This window comes from Pongo abelii, chromosome 10 (genome assembly GCF_028885655.2).
Source record: "Pongo abelii isolate AG06213 chromosome 10, NHGRI_mPonAbe1-v2.0_pri, whole genome shotgun sequence".
In the NCBI taxonomy this organism is placed as follows: domain Eukaryota; kingdom Metazoa; phylum Chordata; class Mammalia; order Primates; family Hominidae; genus Pongo; species Pongo abelii.
In genome coordinates this window covers 124,456,201-124,477,612 of record NC_071995.2, presented here as the reverse complement: position 1 = coordinate 124,477,612, position 21,412 = coordinate 124,456,201, and the positions used below count along the sequence as shown (strand labels likewise).

The following is a 21,412-nucleotide window of genomic DNA, read 5'->3' as shown; positions in this document are numbered from 1 at the left end:
AAGACAAACCACAATCTGGAATAACATATTTTCAAATATAATGTATTTTCAAATCACATATTGGATAATGAACTTGTATCCAGAATATAAAAACAACTCTCAAGACTCAATAATGTTTTTACAATAACCCAATTTAAAAGATTTAAACAGCAACTTCACCAAAATCAGTAGATGGCAAAATGGCACACTGAAAAGATGCTCAATATCAGTAATTGCTAGGGATATGCAAATTAAAACCAAAATTACAAACCTCTATAAACCCAATAGGAAGGCTAATATTAAAAAGACTGATCATACTAAGTGCTGGCCAAAATGTGGAGGTAATAGGACTCTCAAATCCTGATAGTGGGAAAGTAAAATGGTGTAACCACTTTAGAAAACAGTTTGGCAGCTTCTTAAAAAGTTAAAAATACACTTACTATGATACAACCTTTCTGCTCCTAAGAAGTGAAAGCTATGTCCAGACAAAGGCTGGCTTCAATGTTTATTGCAACATTAGTTGTAAGATTCCCAAATTAGAAACAACCCAGATGTCCATCAATAGATTGATAAACAGTGATATATTCAAACAGTGGAATACTACTCAGTAATAAAAAGGAATGAATTATTGTTACACATAACATGGGTGAATGTCAAATTAACTGGATGGAAGAAGCAAGAGCAAATAAGGAAAGACAGGGAGCATACATTATGATTCTATTTGCATAAGACTTTATAAAATGAAAATCTTCAGTGAGAAAGAGAAGATGAGTGGTTATCTGGGAACAAGTGGAGAGGGGCAGAAGAGAGGAGATTATAAGGGGACATGAACAAAGTTCAGAAGTTAAGGATATGTTCACTATTTTGATTTTGGTGATAATTTCACACTTGTGAAATCGTCAAAACTAATCAAATTGTAGACTTTAATATGTGAAGTTTACTGACTATTACACCTCTATAAAGCTGTTACAAAGAATAGAGGGTGGCAGTAGCCTCACACATTGCCTTTGTACCTAGCTCCATTCATACCTGTGTCTACATCTTATAATTATGTGATCTAGTTAATTTATAAAGTTTGTTTAATTTGAGTTTCTTCAGGAAACCAAATGAACTTGAATATGAAGCTGACATATTTTTTCAAACATCAAAGCTGCATGGCAAGAGTTTACATTGTGAACCAAGTACCCAAACATGAATGAGAGTCCCCTTCCCTCCTAGTTAACACAAAATAAGTATGTCTCTGGGAAATAGAAGACCCTAGGGCCATATTGGATCAGGCATGATATCCCAGACACTTTCATAGGCCAATTCTCTAGTAATCTCCTAACCTCAGACCTAAGCAGGGCCTGGATGGAGAAGACTAGATGAGAGGCTTCTAGAAGAGAAGAGAAGGAAGCACATGGCCATGTTTACTGGGCAGGTGGAGCTGGGAGCCTTGCAGGTTTACACTGGCTCATTCCAAGATTTCCCTGAATTATGCAGAAACAATTCCAGAGTGTTGGTTCTTAATTAGAGATGCCAAAGACAGAAATGAACAAATGATCTAATTAATACTGCAATCATAATGAGGCTGACAGGAACAAAAGGTTGAGAATGCAGCAATATCTATCCCAGGCCAACAGGAAATATATGACACATCTCCAATTAGAACAGAACAATAAAAGTCCAAATTACCAGCATAAAGAAGGACAAAATTAGGCAATAACATCCAAACTGCCTGACAACTTATTCTTAGCTGCACAGCTCCCAGTGATGGGCAAAGGAAAGGAAATTCATACCCAGAAATAGAATAATGGTGTTTTTACATAAATTTTTGTCAAGTATTGCTAAAGGGGAAAGAAATAGCCCTAAATCTCTTTTGAATTTATCTGTATGTTCTTCTAAGTAAAATTCAGATTAGTCTTAGGCAGCTGGATTTGGGTTTCTGTGACTTGCTACAACAAAAACAAAACCAATACTCACCAATGCAGAAACTCCACTTGTTTCTGCCTTAGATCCCACTATCTACCACACTTGTTCAGTCTTCTCTACCTGAATAGTGATGTATGTTCCTCAGTGACATCAGCTCAGGTGCGCCTCTCTAAGGACCACATTCAGCACACATCCACATTCCATCTTACCCTCTCTGTAAACACAACCACTTAAGGAAACTTTGATCATATAGAGTTTTGTAGGTGCTGCTGCACATTACCCCAGGAAATGATGCAGCCACTCTCTGGAAGATGCTGAAGTTTTCCAGAGTGCTGATGTTTTCCATCAGGCTTTATCTAGTGACCAGCACCCCACACACTGCTCAGCAAACAGCAAAAACTTTAGTTTTTTTTCTGACATCCACTGCCTTACCTTACCCCTCACAGATCAAGTTTGGAAACAAAGTCCTTCCCTGGGACAGGGAAGGCTTTAAAATATTAATGTCCCTTTATTAGCCATTAAACATCTCATTATTTCAAGTCCAGTGATGCCGGAAGGCCGGAAACTTAATTATTGCAGCCATAAGTTGGAAAGCACCATCTTCAAGATCCATGTGAGCTCATACTTATTTATCTGCAAGCATGAAAGAGTTCATCCCCCACTGAAGAGGCATGACTGGCTTCTGTGGTTCCGAAAACCACAATTCATTTACAAACAATACAACTGCAAATGCATGAAAACATGAAGCCATCCTGAAGTAAAAAAGATAGACACATAAAGATTAAATCATAATTACAGTATGAACATTGCATTTTCTTTCTTTTTCCAAAGATCTTAAAAAAGACTCAGCAAAGAAAAGAATGCACACTGTGGCAGGCAGCATAAAGTCACCTCCTCCCAGAAAATATCTCTGTCCTAAACCCCAGAACCTGAGAATATCTACCTTACACAGTAGGGTGGGTTGAATTGTGGCCCCCAAAAAAGATATGGCCAAGTCCAAACCCCCAGCACCTGTGAATGTGATCTTATTTAGAAAAAGGGTATTTGCAGATGCAATTTCAATGATCTCAAGAAGAGACCATCCTGAATTAGGATGGCCCCTAAATCCAATGACAGGTACCCTTAAAAGAAAAGAGGGTCATACAGAGACACAGGGGTGAGACCATGCAACCACAGAGGCAGAGATTACAGTGATGCTGCCACAAGCCAAGGAACACCCAGGGCTACCAGAAGCTGGAAGAGGCAAGGAACGATTCTCCTCTAGAGCCTTTAGAGGGACTGGAGTCCTGCTGACATCTTGATTTCAGATTTCTGGCCTCCAGAACTGGGAAAGGACAAATTTCTATTGGTTTAAGCCATCAAGTTTGCGGTAACAGTTCTAGGAAACTAATAGCTGTGTCAAAAGGACATCACAGATATCATTAATTTAAGGATCTTGATATGAGTTATCTTGTAGCCCCCAAAGTAATCACAAGGGTCCTTGTAAGAGGGAGGCAGCAGGGTCAGAGTCAGAGAAGGTGATGTGATGATGGAATTAGCCATATGGGGAAGAGAGAGAGAGTTGGAGATGCTACGCTGCTGGCTTTGAAAATTGAGGAAGGGTTCACAGCTTCACAGCCAAGAAATACACGTGGCCTCTGGAAGTTGGAAGAGGCAAAGAAACAGATTCTCCCCTAGAGCTTCCAGAAGGAATGCAGCCCTACTGACCTGTTTTAGACTTCTGACCTCCAGAACTGTAAGATACATGTTGTTCCAGGTGATACAGATTAAAAAATGAAAATACATCTTTTGCAAATTCAAAAAAAGTCCACTATCAATTGATTCCCTGATGGGAAAATCATAGGAACAATATTTAGCTACTAGCTCATAGAAACACCAGCATGCCACTCCCCACCCCAACACACACACACACACACACACACACACACACACACACACAATACCCTGCATAACCTTCAAGAATGACAATTTTAGATGTACAGAGGTTGAGGTCATAGGATCTGGGGCTGACTTCCTAGGTGGGAACTCTGACCCCTGTATCCACTAGAACTTGAGCTACAGCACCTTCTAGGTGCCATTTCCTCAGGTATAAACTTCGAATAGTAGTATTACCTGTCTTAAAAGCTTGTTGTGAAGATGAAATGGGTCAACACTTCTAATGCTCTTATTATAATGGTACCTGGTACTTAATAAATGCTCAATAAATGTTACCTATTAATACTCATTAGCTGTAGTAAGCTCCTATGGATAGAAGTCATATGCATTACACCTTTATATCTCCCAAAGCTGTTTATATATTGCCCTCCACAAGTGGATGATTAGGAAGTATTTGTGAAGTCCCATAAGAATAGAAGACGATTTGGATAGGATCAGGTCCAAGTCTTTACCCGATGCCAAATCCCTTTGACTACAGGGAACCTTCTACCTTTTTGAAGATTTTCAGTAACAGAAAATTCACTGGCAATGTCCCAATAAAGATGTAACAGCCATTTGTGCATAGTATCTTGTTCCATCTCTGGGAAGCTCTAGCATTCATTCATTCATATATTCAACAAATATTTACTGTGTTCCAGATACTGTGCTTAGGATTGGGAAAACAGTAGTTAGTAAAATGGACATAATCATAGATATTGTGGACCTTACAATCAAGTAGCAGTTAACATTCATGGATATGAATGTGGACGTTGTGTTAGGCCATTCTTGCATTGCTATAAGGAAATCCCTGAGGCTGGAAAATTTAGATAGAAAAGTGATTTAACTAGCTCACAGTACCCTCATCTGCTTCTGGCGAGGACCTCAGGAAGCTTGCAATCATGGCAGAAGGCAAAGGGAGAGCAGATGGCCCACACGGTCAGAGAGGGAGTGAGGAGGTGCCACACACTTTCAAACAACCAGGTCTCATGTGAACTCACTCATCACCAAGGGGACAGCACTAAGCCATTCATGAGGGACCCGCACCTATGACCCAAACACCTCCCACCAGGCCCCACCTCCACCACTGGGGATTACATCTCAACATGAGATTTGGAGGCTGATATGGTTTGGATCTGTGTCCCCACCAAATCTCATGTTGAATTGTAATCCCTAATGTTGGAGGTGGGGCCTGGTGGAAGGTGATTGGATCATGGGGGCAGATTTCTCATGAATGATTCAGCACCATCCCACTTGGTACTGTCCTCGCGATAGATGGTGAGTGACTTCTCGTGAGATCTGGCCATTTAAAAAAGTGTGTGGCATCTTCCTCTTCCCCGCTTGCTCCTGCTCCTGCCATGTAAGATGTGCCTGCTCCTTCTTCATCTTCTGATATGGCTGTAAGTTTCCTAAGGCCTCCCCAGAAGCTGAGCAGATCAGAACCATGCTTTCTGTATAGCTTGTGAAACCATGAGCCAATTAAACCTCTTTTCTTTATAAATTACTCGGTCTCAGGTATTTCTTTATAGCAATGAGAGAACAAAATAATACAGAGGCCCAAATATCTAAATATAGCTTGGAGACAAATATCCAGACAGTATTTTGGATATTTCAATATATCAATACATATTATATCTATACCCATTCACCTGCATATTTATATCCACATGTGCATATGTATATAAATATGCAGGTGAATGGGTATAGATATAATATGTATTGATATATTATAGCTCAAGCACTATGTGACTTTTTCTAGATATACATTCTTATTTAATCATCCTCTAAACTCCACATTGGGCTTTTTATCACACATATATTTAACAATTCAGTTACAAGTACACAGAATAACTTAAGATTACCATCTGACAAGATTTCCACCAGAAGACATAAAAGAATAGAAGAGAATGAGCGGGAAATTTATCTTCAAATGCACCCAAATGTTACTCATCTAGACTTCCCCCAAAACTCCCTTTAAAACCTTGCCGTTGACTGCTCCTGAAAATGTGCCCTTAGCTCAAATGCCAGGAAAACATTTTTTTTAAAAATCAACTGTCTTTTGTATTTCTAAAAACCCAAGTGTAGAGGGGTGTGGTGGCTCATGCCTGTAATCTCAGCACTTTGGAAGGCTGAGGCAGGCGGATCACTTGAGTCCAGTAGTTGGAGACCAGCCTGGGCAACACGGAAAAACTCTGTCTCTATAAAAAATACAAAAATTAGCCTGGCGTGGCAGTTGGAGCCTGTAGTCCCAGCTCCTTGGGAGGCTGAGGTGGGAGGATCACTTGAGCCTGGGAGGTCAAGGCTGCAGTGAGCCGAGATCACGCCACTGCACTCCAGCCTGGATGACCCAGTGAGACTGGGGATTTTCAAGGATTAGGGATTAGTTTGATTATTGTTAGTTCTGCCGTTTACTGTGACTTTAGAACAAATCTCTAGAAAAGTACGTTTCCACTGTATCATTATCATCCCCATTTTATAGATAAGGAAATTAGGCTCAGAGATGGTAAGTAATTTGCCCAAGGTCAAACAGTGAAGAAGATGGAGTCAGGATCTTTACCAACATCACATATCTGGAAGCTCAACCAAAGAACTCACTACCTCTGCAGTCTTTTTCTTTATATTGAGCTAAAAATGGTAACTTTCAACTTCCATTCTTGGAATATAAAAAGCACAAAGCTACTCCATCTCCCAAATGATGGCCCTTGAAAGACTTACAAAAAGCTGTCATGTCTCCCTCTCCACCTCACCCCTGAGCCTTTTCTTCTCATCAATAGGCTTAACACTCACACTTCCTTCAATCATTTCTCCTGTGATTTGATTTCAAGAGTCCTCAGCCTCTCAGACACTTTTTGGCGGAGCACAACCCAATTTTTTATTGTTCTTCTTATGGCCTAGAAAGATACACAATTCTCCATCAGAGTGAGAGAGTGACGTCTATCATTTGTTGCTTATTTGTTTTTAGAGACTGCAGTACAAAAAACATCTCACCTTCCTCTGAAATCCACTATCAAAAACTAGGAGCACAAGTGTGACAAGAAATGACAAATATCCTTCAGCCTCCATGTGAAAGACAAAAGGGAGTGGTGGAGACTACGGCAAGCTGGAGGGCACAGGTTTTATGCAAAGGAGCATCCTCTCTTCAACTCCAGACGAGGTTCACAGGAAATCATGGAGACCCAGGACCACCTGGTCCTGTGATTTTTCATAAGAAACTGTAAATCCACATTTCTGTGTGAACTTGCCAATTTTTACATGGGGGCAACAAATTAAGTAAGAATTTTTAAACTATGCAGACCCTCCCCGCACCCCACACACACTTCTGGGTCAGATCTGGTCTGCAGACTGCCTGCCTGTGACCTCTGCTCTGAGTCACACACCCATTCATGCTAATAAAAATCAACCTGTAGCAGCCTTATCAAACAGTTGACTCACTGGATCCCAATACTGATAAAAACGCTAAGGCTTCTTGTGTGTGCACACACACACACACACAGTCCTCTACTTGTTTTTTTTTTTTTTTAACCTAAAAGTACAGCAGTCTCCCAGTCTCCTCCCATCCATGGGTAATATATTCTAAGACCCCCGGTGGATGCCTGAAACCACAGATAGAACTGAATCAGACTGTCATCCATCAGAACAAGTTTCTGTTCCTGTCTTCCACCTAAATTTAATGTCTTTTCACATCTTAATGAAGAATTTATCACACACTGTGGCCTTAACTTTTGCAGTTTGAGATGCGACAGCAAAACTACCATGAATGTTTTTTCCTTCATCATGATTTCATGGATAGAAGATTCGCTCTGACTGTAGATCTTAGTAACTCCAGCACATGATTTTTTTTTCCTTATTAAGTCAAGAACTCTCACCTTTTCACTTAAAAGAAGCACTTTATGACTTCTTGTTGGCCTATCCAAATTGCCAGCATCACTACTCTTGTACTTTGGAGTCATTTGTAAATAACATAAGGGCGACTTGAACACAAGCACTGTGATACCATGACAGTCTATTTGATCACCCAGGCAGCTACTAAACGACTCAGAGGTGGGTGGTGTCTACAGCATGGATATGCCAGACAAAGTCATGAGTTACAACCCAGGTGGGATGGAGCAGGAAGACTCAAGATTTCTTCACAATACTCAGAACAGTGCACAATTTAAAACATGAATTGCTTCTTTCTGAAAATTTTCATTTAACATTTTTGGACTGTGGTTGACCACACTTAAATGAAACCACAGAAAGTGAAACCACAGATAAGGAAGGACTACTATAGTTGTCAACTTGAAATTTTACATTTATCTCTTTTAATCTTGCCAGATTAGGCCAAGGTTCCAGCTTTTCAAAATCATGTATGTCCTCTGATTCTGTCCCTCAAAAGTCATACAATCACAGGCCAAACAAATTCATTTGTTTGGATATTACCATAATTTACATCTTTCTAAATTCACGTTTTTCCCTTATCTAACTCATGGTTCCAAGGCACAAAGATCTCTGGTGAGCCCTGCAAGATTCTCCCCAAAAATCATTCAGTGTTTTCTGTACTCTGAAGTATGACTGTGTGACAAGTCCACAGACTCAGAGGACCTCTCCAAAGGGTGCTAATGAATGTGCCATGTATTTGAGGATGTCCCTGGGATGATGCCAAGGTCACAGCTCTGTGGACAACTCCATTCAACTTGGAGTTATAGTAAAATTTACTACAAACATTGACACTGAAGCCATAGTAAATGCATCACAGCCCTTTAATTAAATCCCCCCAATTGACACGAGGCCCCAAATTTGCAACAGTCCTGGAATCCCCTAAAAAAGTGTGAATACAGCCCTGAGCTTGTGATCTGCAGGTTTCACTTTATTCCTCTGAAGACTGGGCAATAATTTATTAGAAGAATCCCCATCGTCCTGAGGCTATATAGGTGAAAGCTGAGCAAAAAAGTATCATCTTCCAAAACAACATCTATGAGGATGAGCAGAGGATACTTTTAGTACATTTGTGTGGAGTGGAGAAAACCAAGTATATGGCAATAATGGGATCTGTGAACTTGGACCTGTCCCTCTAGAGTAGAGCTCTTCAGGGCAAGAGAAGGAGGATTCCACCCCATGGGGCTTCACAGCAGGCTCTTAGGTCAGAACAAAAGGCTTAGGAAACTACAGACTGAATCATTTGTTTGAGCCCATTATGACATAAGCATACAGATACCATATCTTATCAGTGTCTCCTTTCTAGAATGACATGGGAATAGTAAAAATAGTGTAAAACTTGCGCATTGTCAATAGCAACCAACAGCAGTTCATCATCCATATTTGTCATTGGTGCAGATAATCTCCTGTGACTTGGCTCAGCTCTTTCTAAACTCTGAATATTTAAGGCCATATATTTAATCAAACCTGCCTACGGAATACAAGGACCACCAGGAACCCCAGGCAGGGCTATGTGTGCAGGTTTTAAGCCAGTCCACCTTCCATCTCTAAGGACAATGAGCATTCCAAGTCCAAGAAAAAATCTATGCCAAACTTGAGTTTCCTAGGAATTAATTTCTTTGTTAATTAGACCTCACGAATACGTCAGTCTTTTTTTCTGAAACTGTCTCTGGCTTAAGACACAGCGTCCTGTAGGAAGAAATCAACCCCTCCCAGACCTTTTCTACCATAGGGAAACCCCTAAAGGTTTTCCTGTCTACCACGAAGTTCTCAATACTGAGACCAAGTTTCATGTAACCTCTAAACAAGAGCTGGTAGAATGTGAGGAAGGGCAGAACTCTGAGTTATTGTATTTTTCTAAAACAGCTGAATAGATTGGACTTAGGGGCCCTCTTAACAATTTAAAGGAAGAAGGATCAATCATTCTAAAAATTCAAATCCTTTCTCCCTGAGGTCTCTGCTGCAAAAGCAATGGCAACCAATGTGCTAAGAAAAAATAGGCAGAAATATCAAATTTGGTGGTTCGAAAAGACCCCTTCAGAGAGCATGAAAAAAATATTATCTGGTTCCTAGCAGAATTTGGAGTCAGAAACATAGCTAATTTGAGTGAAGAATCTAGCAGAAATGTCCCATTTCCTAAACTGTATCCCACTGGTTATATTCAAGTTAAGTTAGGTGGCACATGGGTGAACTTAATTTTATTTTAATAGTTATTTATTTTAATGCATATTAACAAAAAATTTAATACACCAAGCTCATGGACTTTATTAATACAGAAGCTAAATTAGTTTTTAAGTTTGAAAACGTAATGCATTTATTAGCACCACACTCTAACCCACTGAGCTAACTGGCCACCGCAAAGAAGCAAGGCATTTAAAGAAAATATATTGAGTAAATAATATTATTAGGCACAGTGAGTTTGCAAAAAATGAGGTCTTATTTGGATTGCTAAAGTTAGGAAAATATTGTCTTATGAGGAAAGATAGAGGGAAGAATAGGGGAGACAAGAAAGGGGAGGAGAATAAATTCTTTCTGCTTGAAATTAAGGGTCAGGGCCCCTTTCCAGGGAGAGAGAAGCAGCATCACCTGCTGCAGCCGCCTGCTGATTCCAGGGAGTCTCTGCGGTCAGCTGTTTCCTCCTTCGTGAGGTCATTCTGGCTTCCAGCCCTTTAGAGCATGGGATGCTCAGTCAGAACAAGACCTCGGAGACAAAAGAAGGGACGACAAGAAGCTCTGAGCACTGACAACAGCTGTAGATAAATCCCCCCTTACCTTAATGACGTCTTCATCGGCAGACTTGCATTCCACAGACTCGGACACATCGACCACAGAACCATCCTCCTGGACCCCCACGACTTTGACAGGAACCGAAACAGGCTTTCCAGTGAGAATGGCGGTGTTCAAAACCTCGGTGTCCTAAACAGGAGAGGAGAGGGCTCAGATCAGCAAACGCGCACACCACGGGGCGAGCAGGAGAGGGGTGTCCACCAAGCTCCCTACTGCCTTCATTCTCGTTCTGCGATTTAGACAGTTGTCTGAAGGGACAAAGCCACAAAGCTCACACAAAATGGAAGGTTCCAAACAATCAGACGGTGTTTCATCCCAGACTGAGATAATCAAACCTGATGGTTGGTTGGAATGTCTTCTCAGTCCCCAGGGGCAGGGTCATTCTCCCTCTCCCTTACTCCATCCTCGCCACCCTCCATCCCACAGACTCACACATGCACTGAGTTCCTTTCAGTATTTTTCAAATCTTGGCTCAAGGATCATTTGGGAAGTGACTGCCTATATTCTGGGCTCATTAACATAGTGAACATAGACTTCATTGTGATTTTAAATTACGAAAGACAACAGCAGAAACAACAGAAGAGCACGAGTCGAACATTACAAACCTCTGCACACCCAAGCTGACCACCACACCCCACCTCCCCAACACCTCCAGAATCTCCAGAGATCTCCCTCCAAACCCAGGTATTTTTAAATGCTGACATGTGCGTTTCTCACTTCCTCTGTTGATTGATCCCCTCAGAGTTCTATAGGTTCCAATATATGCTCATAATTTATCTCAGTCTGTCAAATATTTGCCATCCCCACTGCCAACTTCCCTACTCAAGCCATCTTCTCTCAACTGGACAACCACAATGCCCTCCCCAACTGGTTTCCCTGTGTCCATTCTCTTTACAACAAAGATTATCTTTTTGTTAAAATATAATGCAGATTATTTCTTTCCTAGATTATAACTCTTTGAAAGTGTCCTGCTATTCTTAAGATAAAATCCAAACTCATGGACATGGAATGATCTGACCTTCTCACCTTTTACTCTCTCTCCTGCTCCTGTCTTTCTGTACCTCATCACAGTTGAGCCCATTTACATCCCATCAACAGCATCTACCACAGGGTACTTCCCCTGTGCCTGGGTTCTCTGATCTGGAAAATGGGGATAATAAAAACAGCTCCTGTATGGGGACCTGATGAAAATTTAATAAATCAATCAATGTACAAAGCTTAGAACAGAACTGGTACATAATGGGCAACAAGCATGCAATAAATCCAGCTGTTATGGTAAGTTATCTACAGTATTTGCTCTATGAGTGAATTAAAGAACCACTGAGTAGATTCACAAGGGGACTATGGCAGAGATGCCACTTCGCACTTGCCGGAAGAGAAAGAGCGTCAACCAGAGAAGATGGTAGACACCTGGGCAACACAGCCCAGCAATGAGAGTTCACCAAACATTCCACAATTGGCCTCACTAGAATGATCCAACCAGATAATTATTTCAGTGTCTCCCAGATTGTATCAATGAGATCCTTATTTCAGTATTGCTTTCACACTTGGAGTCCCTAACCTTAGCTCAGGCACTAAGTGGATTCTACAGTCAGCCCCGCACTCTCTATTCCAAACTTGATTGTGAAGGTTTAATAGAGTAAGAGATGGAGTCAATCTTTAATAATAATAATAATAATTGCTAAAACTTAGCTATTATGCATGGAACAGGCAAAATGTTCTATGTGTTTTATATGTCATTACTTCCTCATTCAGTTTTCTCAGCTCTCCCAAGGTAGTTATGGATATTATTCCCATTTTATAGATGATTTATTTTTCATTGATATTAAACCTGCAAATAATAGCTACTTAACAGAAAACACTGACTTTGTAATGAATATTTAAAAACAATAACAACCCAATCTAAGAAATGTGAAAAATTAAGTTTGTTTGTTTTTCACATGTGTCCCCTCTTCTGGATGAAATTTGACAGATAAATCCAAAAGAACAGAACTATACTCCATGTTCCTGAGCACTCCCCTCTGCCCGGGGAGCTTAATTCTGTGCACACTTACATATATTTATATTAAAGCACATAGGACTGGAAGCACTGTGGAAGTTGAGATGAGAACTCACCTACGTGGGGTAATGATATGGAAGTGGGAGTAATTTCATGAATACAAGGAACAGAGATTGTATCGTAGTCCCAGAACAAACTGCTAAGTTCAACTCAATCATGCAGCTGAAAAAAAAAATCAATACAGGTATTTTTTGTGTGTGGTGGGCAGGCATTGATTTTGTCTAATGAGCATCCCTCCTTCCTTCGTCTTTAGTGACAATGTTTCATTTTTTTTCTCGCTGTATCACCCGACTCCTGCCATCAGTGAATGTGGCCTGGGTGGCACTGACCCCAGAACACCCAGTCAGACTTCGCAGAAGAGCACATGACCAAAATACAGTCCATCTATATTCCAGCCCTTGGCCCACAAAGACAGATTCAAGTGAAGCCCAAACAAAGAAAATCAGACAAGAGCAGGAGCTAGAAATATTTCTGGGAAAGATTTCTAGGTTCCTGAATGCAACTATACCTGAAGTCTGCTATCTTTGGAAATTTAGGTATACAAAATTAACTGTTTTACTAAAGTTAGTTTGAGTTGGGTTGTCAGTTGCAAGTAAAATTCTTAACACATCAGGACAGGTAACAGGCTAGACACTAGGGAAAGAGAAAAGGTTAAACATCAATCTCTACCTTGTAGAAGCTCACAGCCTTCAAAGAAGACATTACAATATATTTCTCAAACTGAGTTTCAAGAAAGGTGACTTTAATTTTTATAATAAATCTTAACTGATGCAAACTTATGATTCTATCACACATAACTTTGCAGCCATGTTTCCTCCTTCAGCTTTTTCATGGGTAGCTGAAATTTTTGTGCCTTTTTTATCCTGTGTCCAACAACAGTCTCTCAAAAATCCCAAAGGCAATTCCTACCTACCTAGCACAATGAGAAAGCAATTTAGCATGGTAAATATTACATTGAAATCGTCCCCTGATCCCAGAGATGCTAAAAATTCCTAACCTATCAAAAAACCAAGTATTTTATTCTGCTCCTATTTGTGTGAGTTCTAAGTTTCATGCCTTGAAGCATATTTATAGTCCTTTATGACTATGTGCTTCCATTAATGTTGCATGTTAGGGTGATGTCAGTGAAAATGGCAGTCAAAACATCAGAAAATTCCCTTCTCCATAAAAGCAATGAGGAAACTGTCAAACAGTGTCAAGATCAACTTTTTTATAACTCTGGAAATAAACCAAAGGTTTATAGGCAACCAGGAGAACATTTATTCAAGAAAAAATGGCTAATTCTTGGTAAAAACAGAACTTTGTGGCATTTTAACCTGACCTGCTTACATCTCACACTTTCTAGTGCTGTAGTATCTTTAAAAAATAACAGCCTATATTGACAGTAAAAACCAGCAGTCTAGAAGCCACTGGAGGGGGCAGGTCACGGCTGGAGATCTTTCAAAACCTCATTCCCAAATAATAGTCATTTATCGACTTGTCTAATGGTTCCCTGAAAAAACCCACTTGCAAGGCTGTTGGTATTTGGCTTCACTCTCAGTTCACCCAGTGTGGGAAGCTCTTTCCCTAGAGATACTTGCCAGGCAACTGTTTGACTTTTAGCTGCCTGAAGCAGTGGATAACAGTTTAATCAAAAAGCTTCAAAGGAAAAGATGAAGAATGAGATGTCCATAGGGTCTTTGAAAGGCTATGGCATATTCCTGGGAATCTATAAGATCATAATCATACTTAGGGCTGTGTGCATGCCTAGAGCTGCTCATACAAAGGCAAGATCAGAGAATAGACCTAAGCTCTCACCTCTGGTTGATTTTGAGGCTCTGTGAAAGAAGGAAGTGAAAGCTAAGGCAGGTGTCAGGTATTTAAAGAAAACTCTGCCTAATCATTGGCTGACCACCAAGCTAACCAAGCAGAGACTTTATAGACTTTACAGAATTAGTTTGCAAAAGTCACTAAGCAATCAACAGCTACTACAACAAACAACAATAAAAACAAACTTGGGGAGGGAAGGAGAATCTGATTCCAAGAGTTGCCACATTATATTATTTTAAATGTCCAGCTTTGAACAAAAACTTACAAGACATGCAAAAAAGCAAGAAAATATGGTCTATACACAGAACAAAAAGCAATCAAGCAAATTTTCCCTGAGAAAGCTAAGGTATTGGACCTACTAGACAAAGATGACAATTATTTTTAATTAAATGTTTTGAATATATTCAAAGAAATAAAGAAAATCACATCTAAAGTACTAAAAGAAAGTATGAGAGGCCAAGTGTGGTGGCTCACACCTGTAACCCCAGCACTTTTTGAGGCTGACGCAGGCAGATCATGAGGTCAGGAGTTTGAGACCAGCCTGGCTAACATGGGGCAACCCCACCTTTACTAAAAATATAAAAAATTAGCCAGGTGTGGTGCCACCACACCTGTAATCCCAGCTACTTTGGAGGCTAAGGCAGGAGAATTGCTTGAACCCAGGAGGCAGAGATTGCAGTGAGCCGAGATCGTGCTATTGCACTCCAGCCTGGGCCACAGAGCAAGACTCTATCTCAAAGAAAAAAAAAAAAAGCAAGTATGAGAAAGCTGTCTCACCAAAGAGAGAATATCAATAGATATAAATTATTTTCTTAAATAATCAATTAGAAATTCTAAAGTTGAAAAGTACAATAACCGAAATGGAAAATTCACTCATGGGGCTCAACAGCAGATTTGAGCAGACAGAAAAAAGAATCAGTGAACATAAAGATAGGCTAATTAAAATTAAAATGAGAGGAGTATAAAGAAAATAGAATGAAGAAAAGTAGTATAAATACAGCATCAGAGATTTCTGTGATGCCATCAAGCATACCAGCATAAGCACAATTGCAGTCCCAGAAGAAAAGGAGACAGAGAAAAAGGAAGAAATAATATTTGAGTAATTAATGGCAAAGGTGTCCCAGATTTTATTAAAAACATTAATCTGCACGTCCAAGAGTTCAGCGAACTCAAAATAGAATAAACTCAGAGATCCACACCTGGATACACCATCATCAAACTGTCAAATCCCAAAATACCATATAATATTGAAAACGGAAAGACAAAAATACCTCATTATATACAAGCAATCTTCAATAAGACTAAGACCTGTTGTATTATCAGAAACTGGAGGCAAAAAGGTAGAAGGATGACACATTCAATGTGGTGGAAGAAAAAAGACTGTCAACCAAGAATTTTATATCCAGAAAACCTGTCTTTCAAAATAAAATGAAGAAATTGTCACAAACCAAGATAAACAGAAAGTGAGAGAGTTCTTCACTAACAGACACATCTTACAAGAAACACCAAAAGAAGACCTCTAGGCTCAAATGAAGGGACACTAGGCAGTAACTCAATTACACATGAAGGTATAGAGAGCACCAGTAAATGTAACTACATTGATAAATACAAAAGACAGTACAAACATATTTTTGTTTGGGACATTACATTTCTTCTATCTTATTTAAAGGAAAACTGCATAAAGGAATAATTATAGATGTTTGTTCATGGACACACATCTTGCAGAAAGATGCAATTTGTATGACAAAAACAGAGACAAAGATGAATGTTGTATAAAATGAGTCAATCAACAAGAAAATATAACAATTATAAAACAGATGCACCTAACAACAAATCCCCAAAATACATGAGGTCAAAACTGACACAGTTGAAGGAAGAAATAAAAAATTCAACAATAAGAGCTGGAGACTTCAACATTCCATTTTCAGTAATTAACAGAACAACTAGTGATAAGATCAACAAGGAAAAGGAAAACTTTAACAATACTATAAAGAAACAAGACCTAACAGACATCTATAGAACACAGTAGCCAGCAACAGCAGAATACACATTGTTACTGCATTTACATGGAGCATAGTTCTCTAGGACATACCACAGGTCAGGCCACTAAACAAGTCTCAACAAATTTGAAAGGACTGAAATTGTACAAAGTAAATTATCTGATATCAATAGAATGAAATTAGAAAAGAATAGGGTGGAAATTAAGAATATCTGTAAACATTTGGAAATTAAACAATTGTCTTTTAAACAACCAATGTTTCAAAAAATAAATCACAAGAGAAATCAGAAAATACTATGAGATGAGTAAAAATGAAAACACAACATGCCAAAACTTATGAGATGCATTAAAAGTAGTATTTAGAGGGAAATGTATAGCAGTAAATGCCTATATGGGAAAATTTAAATATCTCAAATTAATAACCTAGCCTTCTATCTTAGAGAACTAGAGAAAAAAGAGCAAACTAAACCTAGAACAAGTGCAAGGAAGACAATAATAATAGAGTAGAAAAAATGTTAAGTATAGTTTAATAATAATATAAATATTATATCACATTATTTATATTAAATATTGGTATTTACTATTAAATAATGTCATGTTAAATATTATTAGATGTTATATTTCATAATATTTATACATTAATACAAAATAATAAATGACGTATAATACAGAAAATCAATGCAATGAAACCAAAAGTAAGTTATTTGGAAAAATTTTAAAGCTGACAAAACTTTAGCCAGACTGATGAGTGGAGCAGTGGGGAGGAGATTCAGATTTCTAAAATAAGGAATTTAAAAGGGGCTGGCTCAGTCTTACAGGAAAAAAAATTATAGAGGAATACTAGAGCATATGCCAAAAACTAGATGACCTAGATGAAAAGAGCAAATTCATAAAAAGACAAAAACTACCAAAACTGGCTCAAGAGGAAATTGGAATTTCAATGTCTATAACTGATAAAGAGATTGGACTAATAATTAAAAAATAAACTTTCCACAAAGAAAAGCTCAGGACCAGATGGCTTCATTAATAAAGTCTAACAAAAGCTTAAAGAAAGAGTAATATTAATTTTTAGAAATTCTTCACAAAATTAGAAGATGAAACAGTTCCAAGCTAATTCTATGAGGCTAGTATTACCCTAATTTAAAAAAAAAAAAAAAGACATCACAGGAAAAGAAAACTACAGGCCAATATCCCTAATGATTATAGATGCCAACCCCACCCCCCGCCACACACACACACAAAACACTAGCAAACAAACGCAAGCAACATTTTTTTAAAGGACTAAACACCATAACAAGTGGGAATTATCCCAGGGATGCAGGATTGGTTCAACATATGAAAATTAATCAATGTAATATACCTTAATTATAGAACAAAGGACCAAAATGTATGTCTGGATCATCTCAAGACATGTGAAAAAAAGCATTTGACAAAATCTAACACCTTTTAATGATAAAATTACTCAATAAACTAGGAATTGATGAGAACTTCCTCAACATAATAAAGGCCATCTATGGAGAACATACAGCTAATATCACAGTGGTAAAAGACTGTAAGCTTTCTTAAGATCAGGAACAAGACAAAGATGACTCTCACCACTTCTATCCAGTGTTGTACTGGAGGTTCTAGCCAAGGTAATTGGGGCGGGGTGGGGTGGGGGATTAATTAAAATGAATCCAAATTGGAAATGAAGAAGTAAAACTATTTTTATTTGCAGATGACATGATCCCATTCCTAGAAAATTCCAGAAATCCACAAGCAAACTATTAAAGCTAATAAAGGAGTTCAGCAAATTTCGGGATACAAGATGAAAATCTAAAACTCAATTTTATCTGTAATGAACAATACATAAACGAAATTAAGAAACTAATTATCTTTATAACAGCATCGAAATTAATACATTACTTGGAAATAAGTTTAATGAAAGTAGTTGGTTAAACTTAAATATCTCACAAAGTATTGTTGAAAAAATTTTAAAAATACCTAAATAAATAAATAAAATGTATCCTATGTTCATAGACTGGAAAACTTAATATTGTTAAGATGTCAATACTCCCCAAAGAAATATACAGATTCAATGTAATTGCTATCAAAATTCCAGCTGCCTTTTTTCCAGAAGTACACAAGCTAGTGTTAAAATTCATATGGAGATGAAAGAGGCAGAATAGCCATAGCAATCTTGATAAATAACAGTTGGAAGGCTCACACTTCCTGATTAGAATTGACTTTCCAGAAATAAATTCTCACATTTTCAGCAGACTGATTTTCAACAAGGATGTCAAGATAATTCAATGGTGAAAGAATAGTTTTTTCAACAAATGATGCTGGGATAAATGGATAGCCACATAAAAAAGAACAAAGTTGGATCCATACCTCACACCACATTCAAAATTTAATTCAAAATATATCAAAGACATAAATTTAAGCACTCAAACTATTAAACTCTTTAAAGAAAACTTAGGTATAAATCTTCATGACTTCAGACTCAGCAAATATTGCTTAGATATGACACCTAAAGCACAACCAACAAAGAAAAATAAATTGTACTTTATCGAAATTAAAAACATTTGTGCTTCAAGGGATACCACCAAGAAAGTAAAAGGACAATCCACAAATGGGAGAAAATATTTGCAAATAATATATTTGATAAGGGTCTAATGTTTGGAATATATACAGAAATATTATACCACACAAAATAGACAAATACCCAAATTAAAAATGAGGGGATAGGATTTGAATAGACATTTTCCAAAAGAAGATTATATTAATACAAGTGGCCAATAAACACATGAAAAGATGCTCAACTTCATTAAGGAAATGTAAACCAAAAAGAGATATCACTTCACACTGACTAGGACAGCTTTAAATAAAAAGACATAAAATAACAAGTGTTGACTGGCAAGAATGTGTGGAAATTGGAACTCTCATACATTGTCTGTGGGGTGTAAAATCATGTGACTGCTGTGGAAAAGTTTGGTGCTTCCTCAAAAGGTTAAACAGAGAATTACCATATGACCTAGCAATTCTACTCCTGGAAAATATATGTATATAAATGACAGCTAATAGGTTTGAGATTTCATTGGAGGAGTGATGGAAATATTCTAGAATTAGTGTTGATGGTTGCCAACCCTTGTGGATCAACTGAAAGCCACTGCATGGTGAAAACAAACAAACAAAAGATTGCATGTTATTCTGAATAGTGAGGTAATGCCATATGTCCTGGCATTTCATGTGTTGGGAACATCAGTACAGATATCAGTAGAAAGGCTCATACTGTTCCAGATTAAAGGACACAACAAATGCAATGTGTGATCCTGAATTGAATCCTCGATGCCAGTGATGATTCAGTGTTTTGTGAAAGATGGACAACAACTTTGCCAATGAGAAACAATTTGGCAAAACATAAACTCCAAGAAGTATATATAATACAGGGCATCTTCAACACCCTTTTTGACCCGCTGAAGTTTTAACAGGGTGAGCAACAGCCTCATACTCTATGGCCATGAGGAGGATTCTTACATCAGGGAGTGAGCAGCCCTAAATACTGACAGTCTCTCCTTTCGTCTTCTTGTTTCTCAAATGGTCATGATTCCTTACATGACAATAGTTCTGTTAGCTTCTAATCTGTGGAGTCAGTTGAATCTTAGGGATATCTTAGATCTAGAAAGAACTGAAGAACACATTGCCTTAAAGTACCTTGTTTTATGAAGAAAAGATAGCAGCAACTCCTTCCATGTTGGGAATCTGAAACCCCATTGGACGAGGTGAACTACCCACAGAAAATACAAAGGCGAAAGAGAACATCACAGTCTGGTACCACATTTGAGAGAAAAGAATAATAATAGCTCTCATATAAGAGAGCATCTGCTATGTGCTAGGGATTGTGACAAGGGCTTCATATTAATTAATGAGGTTGCTTCTATTATTACTTTCACTTTACAGAGAAGAATGTGTAGGAAATAAGGAATCTCTGATTGATAAAGAAACTGACTGCTCAGTAACTCCACCTATGGGTATCTTTACTGACAGAGATGCCCAAACAAGGTCATCAGTTCATGAAGGATATTCATCAAAGCATTGTTTCTAATAGGAAAAGGTAAAAACTATCTAAATATCCATCAGTTGGGAAATGGCCCAATGAACTTGGTACAGGTCCACAGTATAAAATATTATGTAACAGATAACATGATGAATTGGACCCTATATTGGTTTAAAATAAGCTGGAGTACTTCCGTTTTCTTAGGTATAAAAAAAATTTTTTCTGAAGAATTCATAAGGATGGCATTAAATAAATAAAATTTCCTCACAAGCGCTTTTTTGAGCACACAGTTTGATTGTATTTTACTGCCCATTTGAATTTGCCAATGGAACACTGGTGGAATTATGTGCTCATTTGAATCAGAAGCTCTAAGAACACAAGAATTCACACTCTCCCTTTCTATGCCACGGCTGATGGTGGCTGCTCCATCATCCTGGTTCCCAAAGTGACGCAGAGCAAAATTCTCCAACTGATCTGTGTCAGACAGGCAGTGTGAGCACAAATAAACCTCTGTTGCTTTAAGCCATTAAAATTTAGGAGTCACAAGTAACTTTCGGCACATTATTTTGACTATGTACTCTCGGGCTAAAGATAAAAATAACTGTAAACACAGATTGAATTCTAGTTAGGTTTGTTTTCCACAGCAGTATGGGTTAGCAATTCTAAAACTGCTTTAGTATTCTAGGATTGAGCAAACAATATGTGTTGGGTAATGAGAGCCAGGATTCTCACTGCTAGAAAATTGAGTTTAAAAATGGAAAAGAGAAGGAGTTAGAGTGAACTCTGCAATCATGAACTGGGATGGGAAGTACCAGCACAAAATCACAAGAGCAGGGACATACATGTGTCTTCCTATGTATAATGTGGGTGTGTATATATGTACACATGTATATAGTTTTTTCCTAGTTCTGTTCACTGAGAGGGCTTAGATATAATAACACCCCTTTAGCAATCAGCACACCTAGTACCCAGAATGGAGCTCTAAAAACCAATCTCCAATAAA

General features: G+C 38.3%; 1 protein-coding gene across 3 annotated transcripts in view; it reads right to left on the bottom strand.

The window, feature by feature from the left end:
- TMEM132B (transmembrane protein 132B) overlaps positions 1–21,412 on the bottom strand; it is a 528,943-nt gene that overhangs the window by 72,864 nt on the left and 434,667 nt on the right. For all 3 annotated transcript variants that reach the window (XM_054527734.2, XM_009248394.4, XM_054527735.2), the window contains one exon: positions 10,489–10,632. In XM_054527734.2, coding sequence (XP_054383709.1) covers positions 10,489–10,632 — 144 coding nt within the window. The remainder of the gene's footprint in view (positions 1–10,488; positions 10,633–21,412) is intronic.